This window comes from Pseudomassariella vexata (genome assembly GCF_002105095.1).
Source record: "Pseudomassariella vexata strain CBS 129021 chromosome Unknown BCR38scaffold_4, whole genome shotgun sequence".
Taxonomy (NCBI): Eukaryota; Fungi; Ascomycota; class Sordariomycetes; order Amphisphaeriales; family Pseudomassariaceae; genus Pseudomassariella; species Pseudomassariella vexata.
This window is the reverse complement of record NW_024467959.1, coordinates 2,752,558-2,768,810: the sequence shown is the minus strand read 5'-3', so window position 1 is coordinate 2,768,810 and position 16,253 is coordinate 2,752,558. Positions and strand designations below refer to the sequence as shown.

The 16,253-nt window shown below is 48.8% G+C and overlaps 2 protein-coding genes across 2 annotated transcripts; both read right to left on the bottom strand.

Moving 5' to 3' along the window:
- Window positions 1–2,377: 2,377 nt before the first annotated feature.
- Window positions 2,378–3,123, bottom strand: BCR38DRAFT_336733 (rho3 protein-like protein; the record flags this gene model as incomplete). The annotated part of the gene is made up of 3 exons (XM_040855483.1): window positions 2,378–2,835; window positions 2,903–3,003; window positions 3,071–3,123. The coding sequence occupies 3 exons, from the start codon at window positions 3,121–3,123 to the stop codon at window positions 2,378–2,380; spliced, it is 612 nt and encodes a 203-aa protein (XP_040718358.1).
- A 10,115-nt stretch (window positions 3,124–13,238) lies between these two features.
- Window positions 13,239–15,430, bottom strand: BCR38DRAFT_428010 (uncharacterized protein). The gene is made up of 2 exons (XM_040859870.1): window positions 14,872–15,430; window positions 13,239–14,813 (listed from the first exon to the last, which is right to left on the bottom strand). The coding sequence occupies exons 1-2, from the start codon at window positions 15,008–15,010 to the stop codon at window positions 13,693–13,695; spliced, it is 1,260 nt and encodes a 419-aa protein (XP_040718357.1). The 5' UTR covers window positions 15,011–15,430; the 3' UTR covers window positions 13,239–13,692.
- Between the last annotated feature and the right edge of the window lie 823 nt (window positions 15,431–16,253).

The window sequence follows — 16,253 nt, the reverse complement described above, 5'->3', positions numbered from 1 at the left end:
CACTACCAGCTTCGTATGCAGCAGTATCATCGGCAGACAGCCACGATGTGTTCAGTGGCTCTTCATTGTAGGGCTGACGACGCGTGGGAGATTCCGAATAAGAATTCCACTGCAAGGTCCCGGTACCCTTCCAGCCGACCGACATCCGTCACCCGCCTAGACACAATATATCGTGGCATTGGTGAATCAAGTGGCATTGTTCGTACGATCGCCGTTGAAGTAAAGAGTTCCCATTACTATGTGTCGCAGATCCCCGACTACATACGTAGTAGCTTCGTGACGCGGCATCTCCACCCATCCGGTAACGCCGTGATTCATGCAACACACCTGTGCGGGTCCGATTATATTTAGATGTGTGTCCGAAAAAAGAAAACCCCTGACCTGAAATTTTTCGATGTCCAAGATAAGATAATAGCTTTTCTCCTTGTGAAAATTCTGGCTGTACCAACAAAGCATTCCCCATGTTCCTCACCCAACCCAACTTCGAGTTGTTCTATGTCATCCAGAGTCAATCGACGGTGAAAGCATGGCTCTGAAGCCATTTGAGACTTAGTCACGAACGAGCTTTGCTTCTTGCAGGTCACTAAAACAGACCCAACGACGAAACCGAGTCACTCGCCTCAGACGCCATGCCCACATCACAGGGTCTGCTGAACCACACATTCGTTTCAGACAAGAAGAGGTCGCAGCAGTCCTCGCGCACCCCATGAGTCAATGGTCTTGGTCTCGAACTCTGACAAGTGACGTAATATTGTCCACGATCGTTAGTCGAGAAGATTGCGACTTGTACGCGGGAGAAGCATCAACCCGTGCAACCATGGCAGACCTTCCAAGGTTCAATCCAGGTCGGCTCGTTGTCACAACACCGGAAACATCCAGGAACTGCTTATGTCCAAAGCCAAACCAGTGCTGCATGGAAAGAGCATGTCAACCTGGGAGAAGTGTCAGTGAAGCTCATCCGAACTCAATGAATGGGGGATGTGCGTCAATAGACCGCACAAACGAATCCGACCCTCACCAAACCTCCCCCTCCTTCCCCGCCTCCTTCCCCTTCCCTTCCCTTTGAACGGCATCAGTGTGTACAGCTGCGCGGCTTCTCTCTGTGCCCATCTGCTGAAGGATTATCTTCTCGTGCCGAGAACAACCCCCCTTTTTCCGAAAAGGACGGCCCATCTATTACCAAGCACCCGTGCTCAAATGCACTCGAACGCAAAGGTGCATGAAAGTTTGGACTACATTTCCCTGTAATTGTGTTGAAATATCTATCTAGCGTTGTGACGTGATGTTTGACGTGAAACAACTGTCATTGCCGTTTATGAACGCGACTTGTCTAACATTGTACACTGTTGCTATGCCGATGATGCAATCGTACTCGGCCTGGTCCGTAGCATTCACATTATCGCGACCACATCTGTTATGGTTAACGAGATGATGAACACTACCGGCATTTATGGAGTACGCGATATCCGCCGAAAGAGGGATGCTGTGGAAATGATTGGGGTTTATGTGGTAATAAGGTCAAGCTCCATAAGTGACAGTCCCGGGAAGCCGTCCTAGTGTTGCGACCCTAATATCCACGGTGGATGCTCAATGCGGTGGTTCCAGCTCTCGTAGATACAACAGTGCAGCTCCCAGGGCAGCGCCCGGATGATGAAACAAGTTGCATTTTGAACTGGGACTACCTGACCTGCTTTTGCCGTAACACCAGTCATTGGTGGCACTCGCAACAACGGCGCAGCTCAGTCCTGTCAGGCTTGTCTTTGATAACAAAAGAGAAACCAAAAGAGAAACAACGCGTCACAGATAACAATGTTGACCTCACTTGCCGTGTCATCTTCCTCCTGTTTGTCTAGGACCCTGCTTCCTTCGCCAGTCGATGCGCTTTGCCGGCCACCTGAAAGATGAAAATCAAAAACCCTTGAAATCATGTAGCAATAACAACATTTGCTTTGCTCTGTCTCGTCTCTCTTTTGTACCCTCCTTGAGTAGTCTGCGGTCTATTAAAACAAAAATAGCGGGAGGCTCTCAAAAATGGGGGGATATGTGCAGAAAATCGAAGAAAGGCATTATGTACAGACAGACAAGAAGGGATGCTCCATGACAACATGCATATCATATGATGCAATAATACAACAGAGCACAAGAAACAGCGGGGTTTGAGCAGGGAACGAAGTGAAGTCATGATGTGTGACCGCAAGAACGCCAGGATTCCAGAATGTGAACGACCTGATGGTATCTCCTCCCTCAAAAATATCCCCATCTTATCCCATCCTATCCCCTGGATTCATCGAGTAGGAGGAAGGGGTGATCTTGCTCACGTAGGGTGTTGAAAATCGAAGCCCGATTCATTCATTCGGGATATTCGGGATATGCGGCATTACATGATGGCGCACTTTGAGTCCTGTTCACCGGCTGGTTTCATGGTCAGCGCGACTCTGGCTGCCTCGGTGAAGGCCTCGTTGACTCCACGATTGCGCATGGCAGAGCATTCGAGATATCGCATTGCCTTGATTTCGCGTGCGGATCGGAGGCCGGTGTCGTAGTCGATCGGGGGGCGCTTCTCACGGCCATTAGCCGGGGCGTCCTCCTCGTCTGTGTTCTCCCGCAAATCGCACTTCAGGGCCACCAGCACCAGCTTGGCCGTCGGGCAATTCTCTTGGATCTCGCCAACCCACTTGTCCTTGACGTTTTCTAGCGAGGACTCGCTGTCTACGCTGAAGCAGAGCACCACGACATCTGTGTTGTCGTATGAAAGACTGCGTAATCGGTCGAATTCTTCTTGTCCGGCCGTGTCCCAGAGGGAAAGCTCAATGTGTACGTTGTCGACAAAAATGTCTTGTTTGGGTGTCAGCCATAACTTGATTCTTCATTGTGTGCTCCTCGGCCCAAACCAACAACTGACCATGTACATAGTTCTCAAAGACGGTTGGTTCGTAAACTGTCGGGAAGTAGCCTCTTGTGAAGACATTCAGCAGTGAGGTCTTTCCGCATGCACCATCGCCGCTATTGTCGCATCACGTTAGCATTCCGGGCACCGGCATCAAAAGGGGCGGACGGCGGGGTAACTTACACAAGAACCAGCTTGCGCTGAACAGTCTTTGAGCCACCACAGAGCGACGGCATTTCGTAGGTCAAATACTGTTTTTTCAATTCACGGTGTGTAGATCGCAGGCGTGGTCGTGTCCCAATTGCGGCAAGGGGCAATTTCCGAGAGTGGGCTTGCCGAGGGATCTGAAGGTGGAAGAGAGCAGACGTAAATGGCGACTGAGTCTCACTGCTGTCGTAAATCGGCGCGGAATGAGTTGCAGAGAGTGAAGTAGGTTGGAGGCGAAAGGAAGGAGGAGCAGGAGGCGAAAGATATCGTGAACAAATCGGTGCAATAGACCCGGCAGAAGATGAAGTCAGTGAGAGAGAACCATCAATCACAAGCATCTCCACCTGGCGCGGCAGGATGCACAATCCGTCCTGGCACAGCCAAAAGCATGGTAGCGTCACGAGCCAATATGTGGCAAGCGCGACTTGAATTACAGGGGTTGAACCAATAGCAGTGAATGACAGCGCACGGCTACACTTCGGGAAGCTCCAAAATTTGGTAATTTAGGGTGCTTGATCCTTGTCCCCCCGTACTTTGAGCTTCGAGTCTGCCACCTTGACAGGAGCAAACGACATCGACTTTGACAAGTTTGCCATGTCGCCTCGAAATCTATTTGGCTCTAAGACCTGGAAACTGCATACGGGATTGGCTTCCCGTCTCCATGAACCCTGCGGTCTGCAGCAAGGGCGCACGATGGAGCGAGGTTTGGTTGATGAACAAATCCTCTCTGACAGAACCAACTCAGCTGCGGTAAATCCAATGGGGTTTGTCCGACTCCCACGCAAGACCGATGACGATCGACATAGCCACTTCCGCCAAGTCTGTACACTTTCACCACCTGCATTGCCCTGTGTCGCGCGGCAAGTCGCAATTCGTATCAAGTCCAGCCGGCTATCTGAACCCTCTATAACCACGGAGCTTTCAAATCACTTTATTGAAAAGATCATAGGAGCCGGTGGATGGCCGATGCTCCACGGACCAAATAAAAGCCCTCAATAACTTCCTGTTACAGCTAGGTTACGGCCTGCACAGATGCATCCACAGATCCCACATGCAGCCCAGCGGATATCTGTAGCGCTCCGCAGCCACGCTATCTCAGTCAGCAGCTGTCCCGTACTCAGTTGATGAGAGCATTCCAAAGTGTAAACTATATATAGCTCCGTCGGCTCACTTTCGGCTTACTTTCGGCGGGACGGGTTTTACACGCGAGGCGACGTCGTCTGTCTGTCAGCTCATTGCCTGAGCTATCAAACAATCATTTTGTCCATGCAGCCAGCCACAACTGCAAGCCTGCCATTGTCCGCGCATACTACATTAGCATTTCCATACGAACCTGATCTGCAACACGTTGGTTCGCCTGCACCCCACCCAGTTGCATCCATTATGTACACCTTCTCCTCCATTTGAGGTGGGTGTTAGTGCTGTACATCATCGCCCCTCCTTACTCCACATTTCTCGGCAAGTAAAACGCATACAAATTTCTATAGAAAGATAGAAATCACAACCACGCAGATCACGATTGGAATTAAGCACCTACTATAATCTCTTTAGTATGAAAGCTACTGACACCCATGAAACTCCGTTGGTACGGCTTACTAAGTAGCTATCATAACTATTTTTAGTTTTTCTAAGCCTCTACTTAGAGGTTCTAATACAATGCTTGGCAATATTAACGCTCAAGTATAACTTTTGTATTATATTAGAGCATGAGGAAGGAATGGCAGTCGTTCTGTCCGATCATCTAGCTATATACAGGTACGCATATTGGGGTCCCAATCTACTAGCCCACCAGGCACCAGGGCTGAATGTCAACATACGTCCCATTCCACATATTAGACCGCAGACAAATGGTGTGATATTAGAATCTACTCTTGTTATTTTTTTCATGCTTTTCTCAGTAGCTAGTTGTCGAGCTGCATGTTACAGCAAATGACGTGGACCATCGAATTGCAAACACCAGCATTCTCGGCTGGGCGCAGTTTGAGTCCGTCATGTAAACCAGGTGGACGTGTAGCTGTTGTCTGTGGATGGCATCCTCTAATGAAGCCCTGTTCCCTTGTGTATACACTGAGTTGCTGGTGCAGGAGCAAATTTGAATTTGATGATTCCGTCGATATTGTGTCTGAGGATCGTTGCCCGCTTCTTGGTTTGAGTCAGACGTGCCGAGTAGCAGTCCATTATGGTTGTAGCCCATTGAGCCTGCAGTATTTCCTGGAGATGATTTGCGCTTAGTATGCTTTAGATATATCCCGGTAACAGCCTGGGCATGGATGTTGTAAAAACGTGTCTGTAGCCATAGGACGTCGACTAGGTTCTTCCCAGCTCGAGGGTCTAAGAAAGCTGTTATCGATGCTGCAGATAACCGCTTCTCACCCACAATCGGTTCTCAGTGGCAGCCATGCCAGACTGGATCGCGAGAGGATACATTTTCGGCGCTTTGTGTGATTGCTTTGAGGACTTCGATTTCAAGGCTGAAGGTGCGTGTGCCTGGTTATAATTTCTCACTTTAGTAACTATCTTGCGCTGTGTTTGGAATCAGTAGGCGGCCTTTGGCCTTCTCTTGGCTTTGGCCAGACCATGCCTCCTAATGCCATCTCGAAAGACCACGTCGATTGAAGGCACCGCCATTTGTATTGGGATTTCTTGTCGAACCACGTTTGGATCCGACTAGCTTCCTTGCGCTTCGCCTGGGGGCGTATGGACCTTGCAACGCAGCCCAACTTAATCCCGATTGGAATGCCGTACTAACAAGCACCTTCTATACCGCTGGTGATGAAGCAAGAGGCCCAAGAAAAGCAGCCGCGCCGCTGGTCGAAGCGAAGCTCTGCGATCTGAAGTACGAGAAAGATACAATAATTTTTATGACCGAGATCAATGGCGTGTAAGACACTTAATGACGGGCACAGCGGCGGCATCTCATTTTATCTCCTTTCCCATGCCCAATGCCTCATTATACACCCAATTCGTTGCATCTTACAGCTCACTCCATACTGGCCAACTCCACCTCCTTGGACTTGTAACATCAGTGACAGTGCCGCGAGTTGGACCCGTGGGCGCTGACGTTCCTTCACGCGCGTCATCAATCCGTAGCCTTGCTCCCGTTGCCACCGTAGCATCGATATATTCCCATTTCCACAAAAGTTATTCGCAACCGCTGGATCCAGAGCCTCTGTACATCAACTGAAGCACAGTGCCCTTGGTGCAGGTAGACGTCAAAATTGCGCAACGCGATCTCAACCTCGATGTCCAAGCACGAGAGGTTCTCGTGGCAAATATAAAGTCGGACTTGGATCTCATCATCGGACTGCGCTTCGCAGAGGAGCATGGGATCCTGGTGTCAGAGACACTGAACGCAGGACACCGGTGGGGTGCCGGTGGGGTGTTTCGGACAAAAGCCTCCCGAGTCATGATTACAATCTATGTGAAGTTTCGGGATGCCGAGAGTCAGGATTCCCGGCATCGCCAAACCTGCGGCTACGCCGGGTCCAAGCGGCGGCCTAGCTATCTATATAAGGACCATCTCGAAGTAGGATAGGGAAGGAGTAGAGATCAATGCATCATCGTGGGCACCCCTACCTGAGACCGCCAGTGACCACCCGGCGCTACGTAGGAGGGACGCCCGTTACTCCCCATCACTCTGTACTATTGTCTTCGGCCTAGCCGTACCCTGACACCTGGCAAAGATTGCTGAAGCTACTGAACTAGGAACCCGGCCAAAATTCATAGGGACGCCTTGCTCCCAGGAACAGGTGGGTACTGTCGGACCTTCAAGGCTACTCCATCAAGACTGCTAAGTCAAAGGAGAAAAGTAAAGCCGCAAACCGTACGAAGTATGGGTCAATATGACCTCTACCCATTGAACCACACAAGTCCTGGCTGTGGGGCAGGCATCAGTCATTTCTACCTATATAAGGCCCCTATGGCCGCCCTTCACTTCTCTCAGGACTCTCCAGAGATCATGACACTTTCAATACAAGACCATTTGCCCACAATCCAATAGATACTCATTGAAAGCCGTGATAAGAGTGAGTACTCCACCAAACTTCTCACTTCTTCATAGGTTGTTGACCGTGTGACAGAGCAAAGGAAGAAAGATGAAGCCAAAAAGAAGCTCCAACGAGATGAAGCAAGCGCCCAAATCCAAGACATGTTGAAGCAAAAGCATCAGCTCAGCCTGCAACAATCTGACTGGTCCTCACTCTCTTCAGTCTCTGTAGACACCGTTACGCTTCCATCGGTTTGAACCCAGGACAAGGAAGTAAATACAATTGACACCGCATCAACCAGTTGGGATGATTCTGGAGGGAATAAAGGACCGTCGTCCTAGCCAAACTCGAGAATGCTTGGGCCGTCAATACCCAGCATCAAACTCTGTACCGAACCCCACTAATTGATCAGTTTCTACTACGTCCGCCTTCTTGTCGTGATGCTAAGCTTCATCAGCATAGGTGCCCCGGTGGGCATATATAAGGTGATGACAAACTCCCTACCTGGCACATACCTTCAAACTATTCTTCAATTGGTCTTGAAGCACACCTGGTTGCTTGCATCGTACCAGCACCTATGGGGTTTCGAGGCGTTCTTTAGCAACGATATGCAACATTACGGCTGGCGTTTGTACCATGCTGCAAGGTCCACAGGTTGTTTCCTCTTTTCCTTTCGCTTTATAACGAGCGATACTTACTTAGATGGGTATGACCGCTGCCGAGGGTGTTCTAACAACATTCCACACGTAGAGAAAATACGAAGTGTCAAGGACAAGAAAAGTTACAGACCAGCATTTACCCCAAGAGAAGATGATACAGTATGGCATGCCTTGATGATTTCACAGTAGAAACGACATGGGCATGGCTTGGCGTGGGAAAAACAACCTCTTGCGATTTAACATTACCGGTTACATATTTTATTTGAAGTTGCAAAGGTTGGACTACCGTAGCTAGGACAATGAAACTCGTTTACTTTATCCTGTCTACCTGAAGAATTTGGCTCCCATTCGACCACGATCGACCTTGATAGCAACGCTAAAGACGATGGGTCATGATTCGCCAACTCATCATACCGATGGATAGGGTATTGGTTTCTCAGGTCTTCTTTGGCACGGTAAGGCCTTCCTGGTGCCCAAGTTCCAACACTACCATCAATAAGAAAGTAGCACGCAAGCGCTAGGTCAGAGCCACGGCGTCATTATGCTATGTTATGGTCAAAAGAAAGTTAAATATCTGTTGAAAATTTTCGCGCTCAGTGCGCCACCTCCTCCTTCGAGGCCCATCCCTCTGGGTGGGTTAAAATTGCTGTACTGGGCTTGAGTTACGGCTAACCCCCATACAGGCTAACCCCCTCCTTCGAGGCCCATCCCTCTGGGTGGATTAAAATTGCTGTGCTGTTCGCACTCAGTGTGCCACCTACAGCCTACTGTCAACTATTCATAAGAGGCTTGAGCCACATGAACATGGGTGTTCATTGTATTCAAGATACAATACAGGCTAACCCCCTTCTTCGAGGCCCATCCCTCTGGGTGGGTTAAAATTGCTGTGCTGGACTTACATGTACGATCTCAAGTTGCGTCAGCAGCCAGATAAGATGCAATCCCCCCTGCTCCGAGTCCCCATCCCTCTGGCTGGGGTAAGGCTAGATTTATATAAAGGCCAAAAAAGGCTTGATGCGGGGTTTGTAGGCGTTCGGCCCTGCACTTGGCCGTACCTTCCCATCTAGGTTACCCCCCCTCCTCCGAGTCCCTATCCGTCTGGGTGGGTTAAAATTGAAGTGAGTTTTGACCTTGCCAGTCGCTTCACCTTTTCTCCCCTGTAGATTTGACCCTTGCGTAGCGTAGGCAAGAACGGCCGATTAGACAGAAAGTGGAAGGTATTATTCATACTTACCGTGCAGTAAATACCTGTAGGACACACTGGTTCTATACTGTAATTCTAACCCTCACGAAGAAGAAAGAAAACCTGGAAAATAGGACGCTTTCTGCTGATCAGCTTTTTGAAATTTGCAGAACTAGAAGTATCATATCATTCCGACTCATATTATCTACGTATTTTCTCTCTCGTAGAGATAAGAAGCTGGATAGGTTTACTATCTGGTTAGGTGAATAGTAACTATGCAGCTTTCTAGTATGTAGCCTCAGCTGTCCTAAAGGGTCGTCTACTCTCGAACCTAATACAATATAGTTGCCCTATTCCTACTAGAATAAGTAGCGAGGAATTGTTACAAGACTGAACCCGATTTCTGATCGTTTTCTCTATAATACTACTAGGCGTATATAAAAGGAGTTGTAACTGATAATAATCTATTATCTCACTGTAGATGCTTTCTAGGGACCAACGTACCTTCTTCGTGATAAATACAAATTATGTCATATGGACGCCCTTTATTAACACTAATATAATAAACTATGTTCTGTTAATCTTCAATTATAAAACTAAACCGGACTGGTAGAAGATCACGATTATAAAGGTTAAGTAGGCAAGGAATGAAGTGGAATGATTGGTTCGCAACATGCCTACCTTTGTACAGAACATCGCCCTGATTCCAAACCCCCATAAGCACTAGGCCGCTCGCTCACTTAACTTCGGGTAAACCGAGGTAAGAACCCAGATGGGCGTCACGTCAAGTTGGACAATATGGGCCCTGTGGGCCATGTGGGTCCTATACTTGCCACTATCGCCACCTAGAACGGCGACCATCCCCACATACCTCTATTACGAGAAATGTGGCGAGGATAGAACATTCCCTACTTATCTATATGCTTCTACAACTTGTCTGAATTAATCAGCAAGTCTACCATTCATTGACTATATAAGAACCCTTTTGTTTCCATACATAGACCCTCGAAGAGAGGACCAGAGTTAGCTACAATACATACAGGTTAGGCATATGTGCCCTCCTTTTGCTCCTTCAACGGGAACATAAAATCCAAGTCGTCACTGCAGAAGGAGTAAACCTGTATTCCGATTTTTCGAGTTAAAATACTCTAAGTAAACGTGGTTTGCGTCGGAATCCAAGTACTAAGGGCTGTACTAGTACTAGTACTATGAAGGTGCGTGAGGGACCAATCCCAAGTTGGCCCCGAGGGATCCCTAAATACTGCAAGGCGTGCCTGCTGCCTCATACCCCTCCACACCTGAGGCTACAATTTCCCACAGTTTGTGCGCTCCACACGGTACCCTATTGGCGCTGTATAGTGTACGATGCACAAGGTATTGGGTTGTGGGCAAAATGGTCTTGTATTGAAAGTGTCATGATCTCTGGAGAGTCCTGAGAGAAGTAAATGGCGGCCATAAGGGCCTTATATAGACAGAAATGACTGATGTCTGTCCCACAGCCAGGACTTGTGTGGTTCAATGGGTAGAGGTCATATTGACCCATACTTCGTACGGTTTGCGGCTTTACTTTTCTCCTTGACTTGGCAGTCTTGATGGAGTAGCCTTGAAGGTCCAACACAAGGCCAAACAAGACGAATGGACGCATATGCCACCACCCGACACGTTGTGGCGCTTTTTTACACTTTCCTGCTGGACGTGATATACTCCATTATCGTCTCGGAGAAATCCCTTGAAGACGGGAAGAAAATATTAGCATGCCGATTTAATGAGCACCCATTGTAACATATCTTCAGTTCGAGACCATATCAGGGGGCGGTTTCCGATCAGAACCCTATTCGCAGATTAATCAGACCATCGAAAAGTCGGGCCAAGACATAGGACCTCATGAAATCTACCGCGGGCTTTTCCATCTAGACATCCGCATAGGTACATAGAATATCAAATTGTACCTGTGGGGCCAAATCTTGGCAATCGGCCTGAAGACCTCAATTCAAATAATATGGCCCTCAAGGTCACATTTGCAGTCTATTTGACCATAAGTAGTCCCCTTCGTAGACTTATCAAGCAGTCGTTTATTCATCCATTTCTGACATAGGAGGCAAAGCATAACTGTTCAGAGGCTAGTATTACTGATTCCTCTTCATCCTCACTGCTAGCCATATTGTCTCCATCCCAAAGAGGTACATCCAAGTACCTTTTTGAGAAGACAAATGTCTCTGGTAAAATGCTCAACATGAGCGTCCTAACACATTTCCTACCGTCCCACAAGCTGCTACTAATTTTAGATGCCATTACTTCACTTAACGGCCTCTAATTTCTCTTTACTTTGGCTTTCATACAGAAGTCTCTAAAAAAGAGTGCGAATAAGCAGGCTTGGTCGATAAGAATGTGATCCATAATGGACAAGAGATGGTTATTTAGGACAGTGGGCAGTGGTGGTTATATTTCACCCATAAAAGAAGGGGCTGGCGATTCACGATGCGATTGGGTGATCCTTAGTAAAGAGTAAATTGACATCGAAACACATAACATCACCCACAGGTCAATGCCCCACACGGGTCTTTGCCCAACTTTTCACGACCTCCCAACCTTTAATCTTAGATAGATCAACAACAACCCGTATTCATCCAAGAAATTAATCAGAATTCTTTTCATTGTCTGTTTCTACATCTGCCTGACAAGTTCGCGCATTATGTCCAGTTCCTCCGCAAATGCCACAGCGCCTAGCACCCGTTGCCCTCCTCCTTGTAGGACGACTACTTTCACCCTCTTCCTCACTTTCCAAACCCGTATCACCCCTAATAGCCCGTAGAACTTGTGCATCTTCTATATTAAGTGGCCCACCATACTGGATTTGCTTGTTTTTGGTTCTGCGACGTTTGCTTAGCACATGGTTAGTCTCATGAAGCTCTTCGTTCTCGCGACGCAAGATAACATTCTCTTGCATCATTGCATGCGTAGCCTTTGCAATCGAGTCAATTGAATGAAGAATATGCGTCGGAGAGCTGTCTTGATGCCTCTGAACGCTATTCTTAATCAACGTTGACTGCGATTCGGCTTCAAGGGTGGTAGTAGGTGTCTTAGAAGTCCAACTAGGGGGTAGGAGTTCTGGGTCGGCAGAGGGTGTACGCGCGACTTCTGCGACATCCAGGGCAGATATAACCCTGTCGGGGTCAAAAGGGACAATTCCAGCTGCTTCGAAACCAGATCTGATGTTTTGTTCAGTAAAATCAGCGCCAAACGCCTCCAAAAAACCGGCAAGGAAATCCTCCTTCGCAACGTGGGTATGATGCCGTCGCATCAAACCCTCAACAAACACACCGTACGCCCGTTTCAAAACACTAAAAGGCACCAAGTCGAGAGGCTGGAGCTTATGGGACGAATGGGCAGGCATAGGAAGGGTAATGATGCCATGGTCCTTGCAGTATTGTTCGAAATCCATCGAGTGATGGCTTTCGTGACCGTCAAGGATCAGGAGGCGTTTGACACCCTTCGTACGATCGCGTGTGTGCAGATCGAAGTGAGTTGCCCAGCTGAGACCAATATCATTCGTTGTCCATCCGTTGTGGGATAGATCAACGACTCAATTGCCCGGTAATGTGGTGTCGTGATACCACGAAGCGAGATGAACTTTGGCCGCGAAGATGATGTACGGCGGCACCGCCCAGCCTTGGGAATTGGCCGCCTGAATGACAGTAACCCATTCCCTAATGCCTTGCTGGGATTGCCTAGGCCTTCCACGTCTTTCGGTACTCGTAACGACCATGCCGGTTGAGATCATGCCCATTAAAAAGCCCGTCTCGTCAAAGTTGTAGATATCCTCCGGCTGGATGCCGTGCTTCGCTATTGTGTCCGCAACACGCTTAAAATAACCGCGATACGCGACAGGATCTTCGCAGAATGCCCGCTGGTAATCTATTCGACGATTTAAACGCGTCCGGAGGTCTGGTTGTCGCCGTACGAAGCTCGAGGCCCAGTTCTTGCCGACGGGTGCGGTCGCGTCGGAGGATATTCGCCATTTCTTCAACGTATCGAAGCCGGGGAGGAAAAGTTCGCGAATCTAGCTCAATTACGCGTCGGGTAATCGTATTCTCTTCGGTTTCGGTCATTTTCCGTTTGGACATGTTAGTAATGTGTAATGGTTGTACGCCTTCGTAACGGCGCTTCAATGTCTTATGGTCGACTTTGAAGATTTTACCAAGCTTGTTCCAACTTAGGTGAGGATGGCGTCGTTTAGTTTGGATGGCTAATTGAAGATTAGCTTCACTAGATTTGCGTGCCATGTTGTGGAAGGGAAGAATTGTATAAGTAAAGATGGAAAGTCAAGATTTCTTGAAAAGTTGGGCAAAGACCCGTGTGGGGCAATGACCTGTGGGTGACGTTAACTGGTATGTATTATGTGCCCAAAAGCTCTTCTAATTCCAATTTATGGATTGCCTGTAGACGGCAAAGCTGCCCGTTTCTCATTAGATAAAAATGTAAGCTCAAGTATCATGTTAACAGTGCGCCTATGCTCACTCAAATACACCAAAACGCCATTCCCTGTGAATCAAACCCCAGGACGGCAAAGTGTCTGCTCAAATTTAGAAAAGCCCCCAGATTTTTCAACTCCCTAATATCTCATGGAACGCGCCATGGCATCCGTCGGAGTGTCGTATTCCTTCCTCTGTAGTACCAATGGTACACAAATTCCCCCCCATATCCGTTCCCAATTCCATGACGCACCTCTCGTCGTTCGCCACACCCAGTACCTTGCGTTAGAGAGCAACACTACCCCAACGCATCCCCAAGACAATACCCCGAAGATCGAAAATAATCCGTCATCCGGCCCATAATAACTGGATTCGGAAAATACTGCGGCTCAGGCCAGAACAGATTCGGCGGCTTTGCGACATCGATGTTGACAAAACTGGATTTCCGCGTGCTGGACTCAGATGGAAAAGCACTGAGAATGCTGCTCGCCGTCGAGCTGGATGATATGCTCGAGGAGCTCGAGACGGATGACCAGTTGCGGGTGTGGCCTCGACGTTGGTGATGATGGTGATGGTGGGGCCGCGGAGTTTCCAGCTCGGGTTCTTCGTCGCCTGAGTCGGGGATGGGAGTCGGTGGGGCTTCAGTTTGCATGCCGGAATCGACGTAGGTAGAGGTGGTTCGTTTTTGTGGCTGTTGGGGCAGAGATATGGGTGCTGTTGGGAGGGAGGTTGGTGGGGAGATGCGTCTTGCTAGGCGGAGTTGAACTGGGGGGGTGAAAGTGGCAGAAGAAGAAGAAGAAGAAGAAGAAGAAGCAGAAGTAGAAGCAGAATTATTTGTTGGTGTGATAGGGGTAGTTGTGGCCGAAGGCTTCTGCGGCGGTGTCGATATTACTAAAGGTACTGAAGTTGTTGAAGCCCGTGTCGACTCAGGCACATTCCCCAGCTGCGGCTGCGGACTGTCCATAGATGAATGCCGCGATCTGGGTGGCCGGTTGGGACGAATCGCCGAGGGAACAAAATATATGCGTCGTGGTCGGCCTTCATACCGAGATTCCTCGACGATGGGGTTGCTGTTGTTGAGCAGGAGGCTTTGCCTGCGGCTCGAGTCGGACACCAGGGTTGAGAGTGTGGTTGAGCGTCGCCGGAGCTTGGCGTTTGCACCGGGCGCATCTGCATTTGTGTTCATCAAGGTCATTATCCTCCGCCTCTCCGCTGAAGCATCGAGCGAGCGGGAGGTGGCGGATCGTTGGAGTCGCGGCGGAGGCTCCGCCGTCTTGTTTTCAATTTTATCGTAGCGGTCTGATGCGAGAAATTCGTCCTCGCCTGGCCCGAGGATCACCTGCAGGGTGGCGAAATCCCTTCCGCGACCGTCTGGTGAAAAGAGCCATTTGTGAAGCTTTGAGGGGATGCCGTAGCTGTCTAGGTGTTGGGAAAAGAGATTAACGCCTGAGTTGTCAGGGTGTTGGTTCTCGCTTACCTTGTTCATATAGACCCTCGTGAGTCTTCCAGCATATGTAAAAACAGCCTCCGCTGCCAAGTGCCGTGACGACCAGCTCTGCGATACCATCTGGATTGTTCGCATCTTTGCTGATTGCCTCTAATCGTCTGGATAGCATTCTATTCGTCCACAGGGAAGACTCATGGTAGTTGGATAATTAGAGTTGTTACAAGTTTGTCGTCGGAACCAGCCATCGAATTCAAATAGTTCATTCTGCCACTTTTTTTTTCGTTCGCCAGAGGAACGGAAAGGATCTCCATGTGATAGCAAATGCGAAATCGAGACGAAATCCGCCACAATCAAGATTTCCTGAAGAACGTACGAGAAAGCCTCCCTGTGGCAGTGAACTCAAGGATTAGCTGTCGCCAATAACCAAAATCGTACGGTACCGGCCGAGGGGAGGCATGGCGACCAGGGGTTAGCGACGACTTTCAAAACGCATAATGTTGCACTACCACACAGGGTCTCAATGGAGACAAGTCGACGTCGTTCCCTATCCTTAAAGGGTTGCCAAAGCTCGCCTTGTGGAGACTTTATGACCTTACAAACAAAACAAGCGGGCCCGCAATTGAATGAAAGACGGCACGGCCCCTGGTCGTAGATCTGCGTCTGGGGCTACTACTCGTGTTGTCAGGCCCCTCCAACTGTCACCGTCTGAACATCTTTGGTGCAGCTGGGTTGGCCGCCTGCTCATCGACCACGAAGTACGAATCGGGGGAAAGTTGACACGACGGATGAGTATGGCTAGTCAGTCTCACGCACCAAATGAACGAATGAACGCCATCTTTGCACCATTACAATCTGAGTTCACATTTATCTGTATTGGGAATGTGAAATCCTGCTCGGTCGTTGATTCGACTGAAATATGCTCCTATTTTGTGTTTATCTGCCTCTTTCGCATTCCTCACCTTGTAGCCTAGAAAATTATGAAAGTCTCCTATTCCCGACTACCCCTATACTAGCATCCACGCCATCGACATCGAAATTGTGCCGAAAATGATGTGTCACTAGCGAAAACAACTAGTATATCAAGATTTGCTCGTCAATACAAGTAGGCGCAATCTTGTTGGTCTAGATTGGCCGCTCATGCCGGCTTGAGAGCTATGCCAAGCAGATAAATTGAACGGATACACGCTTAGATTTCTCGGCCGCTCTGGCTCGCGAATTAAGCTCTTTACTCCCGGATCGGTGAGGCTCAAGACAGGACCCTGCAGTGGCCTCTTACCAGGTCATGGTCTTCGCGACGATAGATCGCGGTGCCATTGACTAGATTTCAATTTAATTAATTTTTGAGTCTCCACCACCGTGACGTAGCTAGAGATCGCATCTTCAAGCAATAATTGGCATCGGCGATCAGAGAT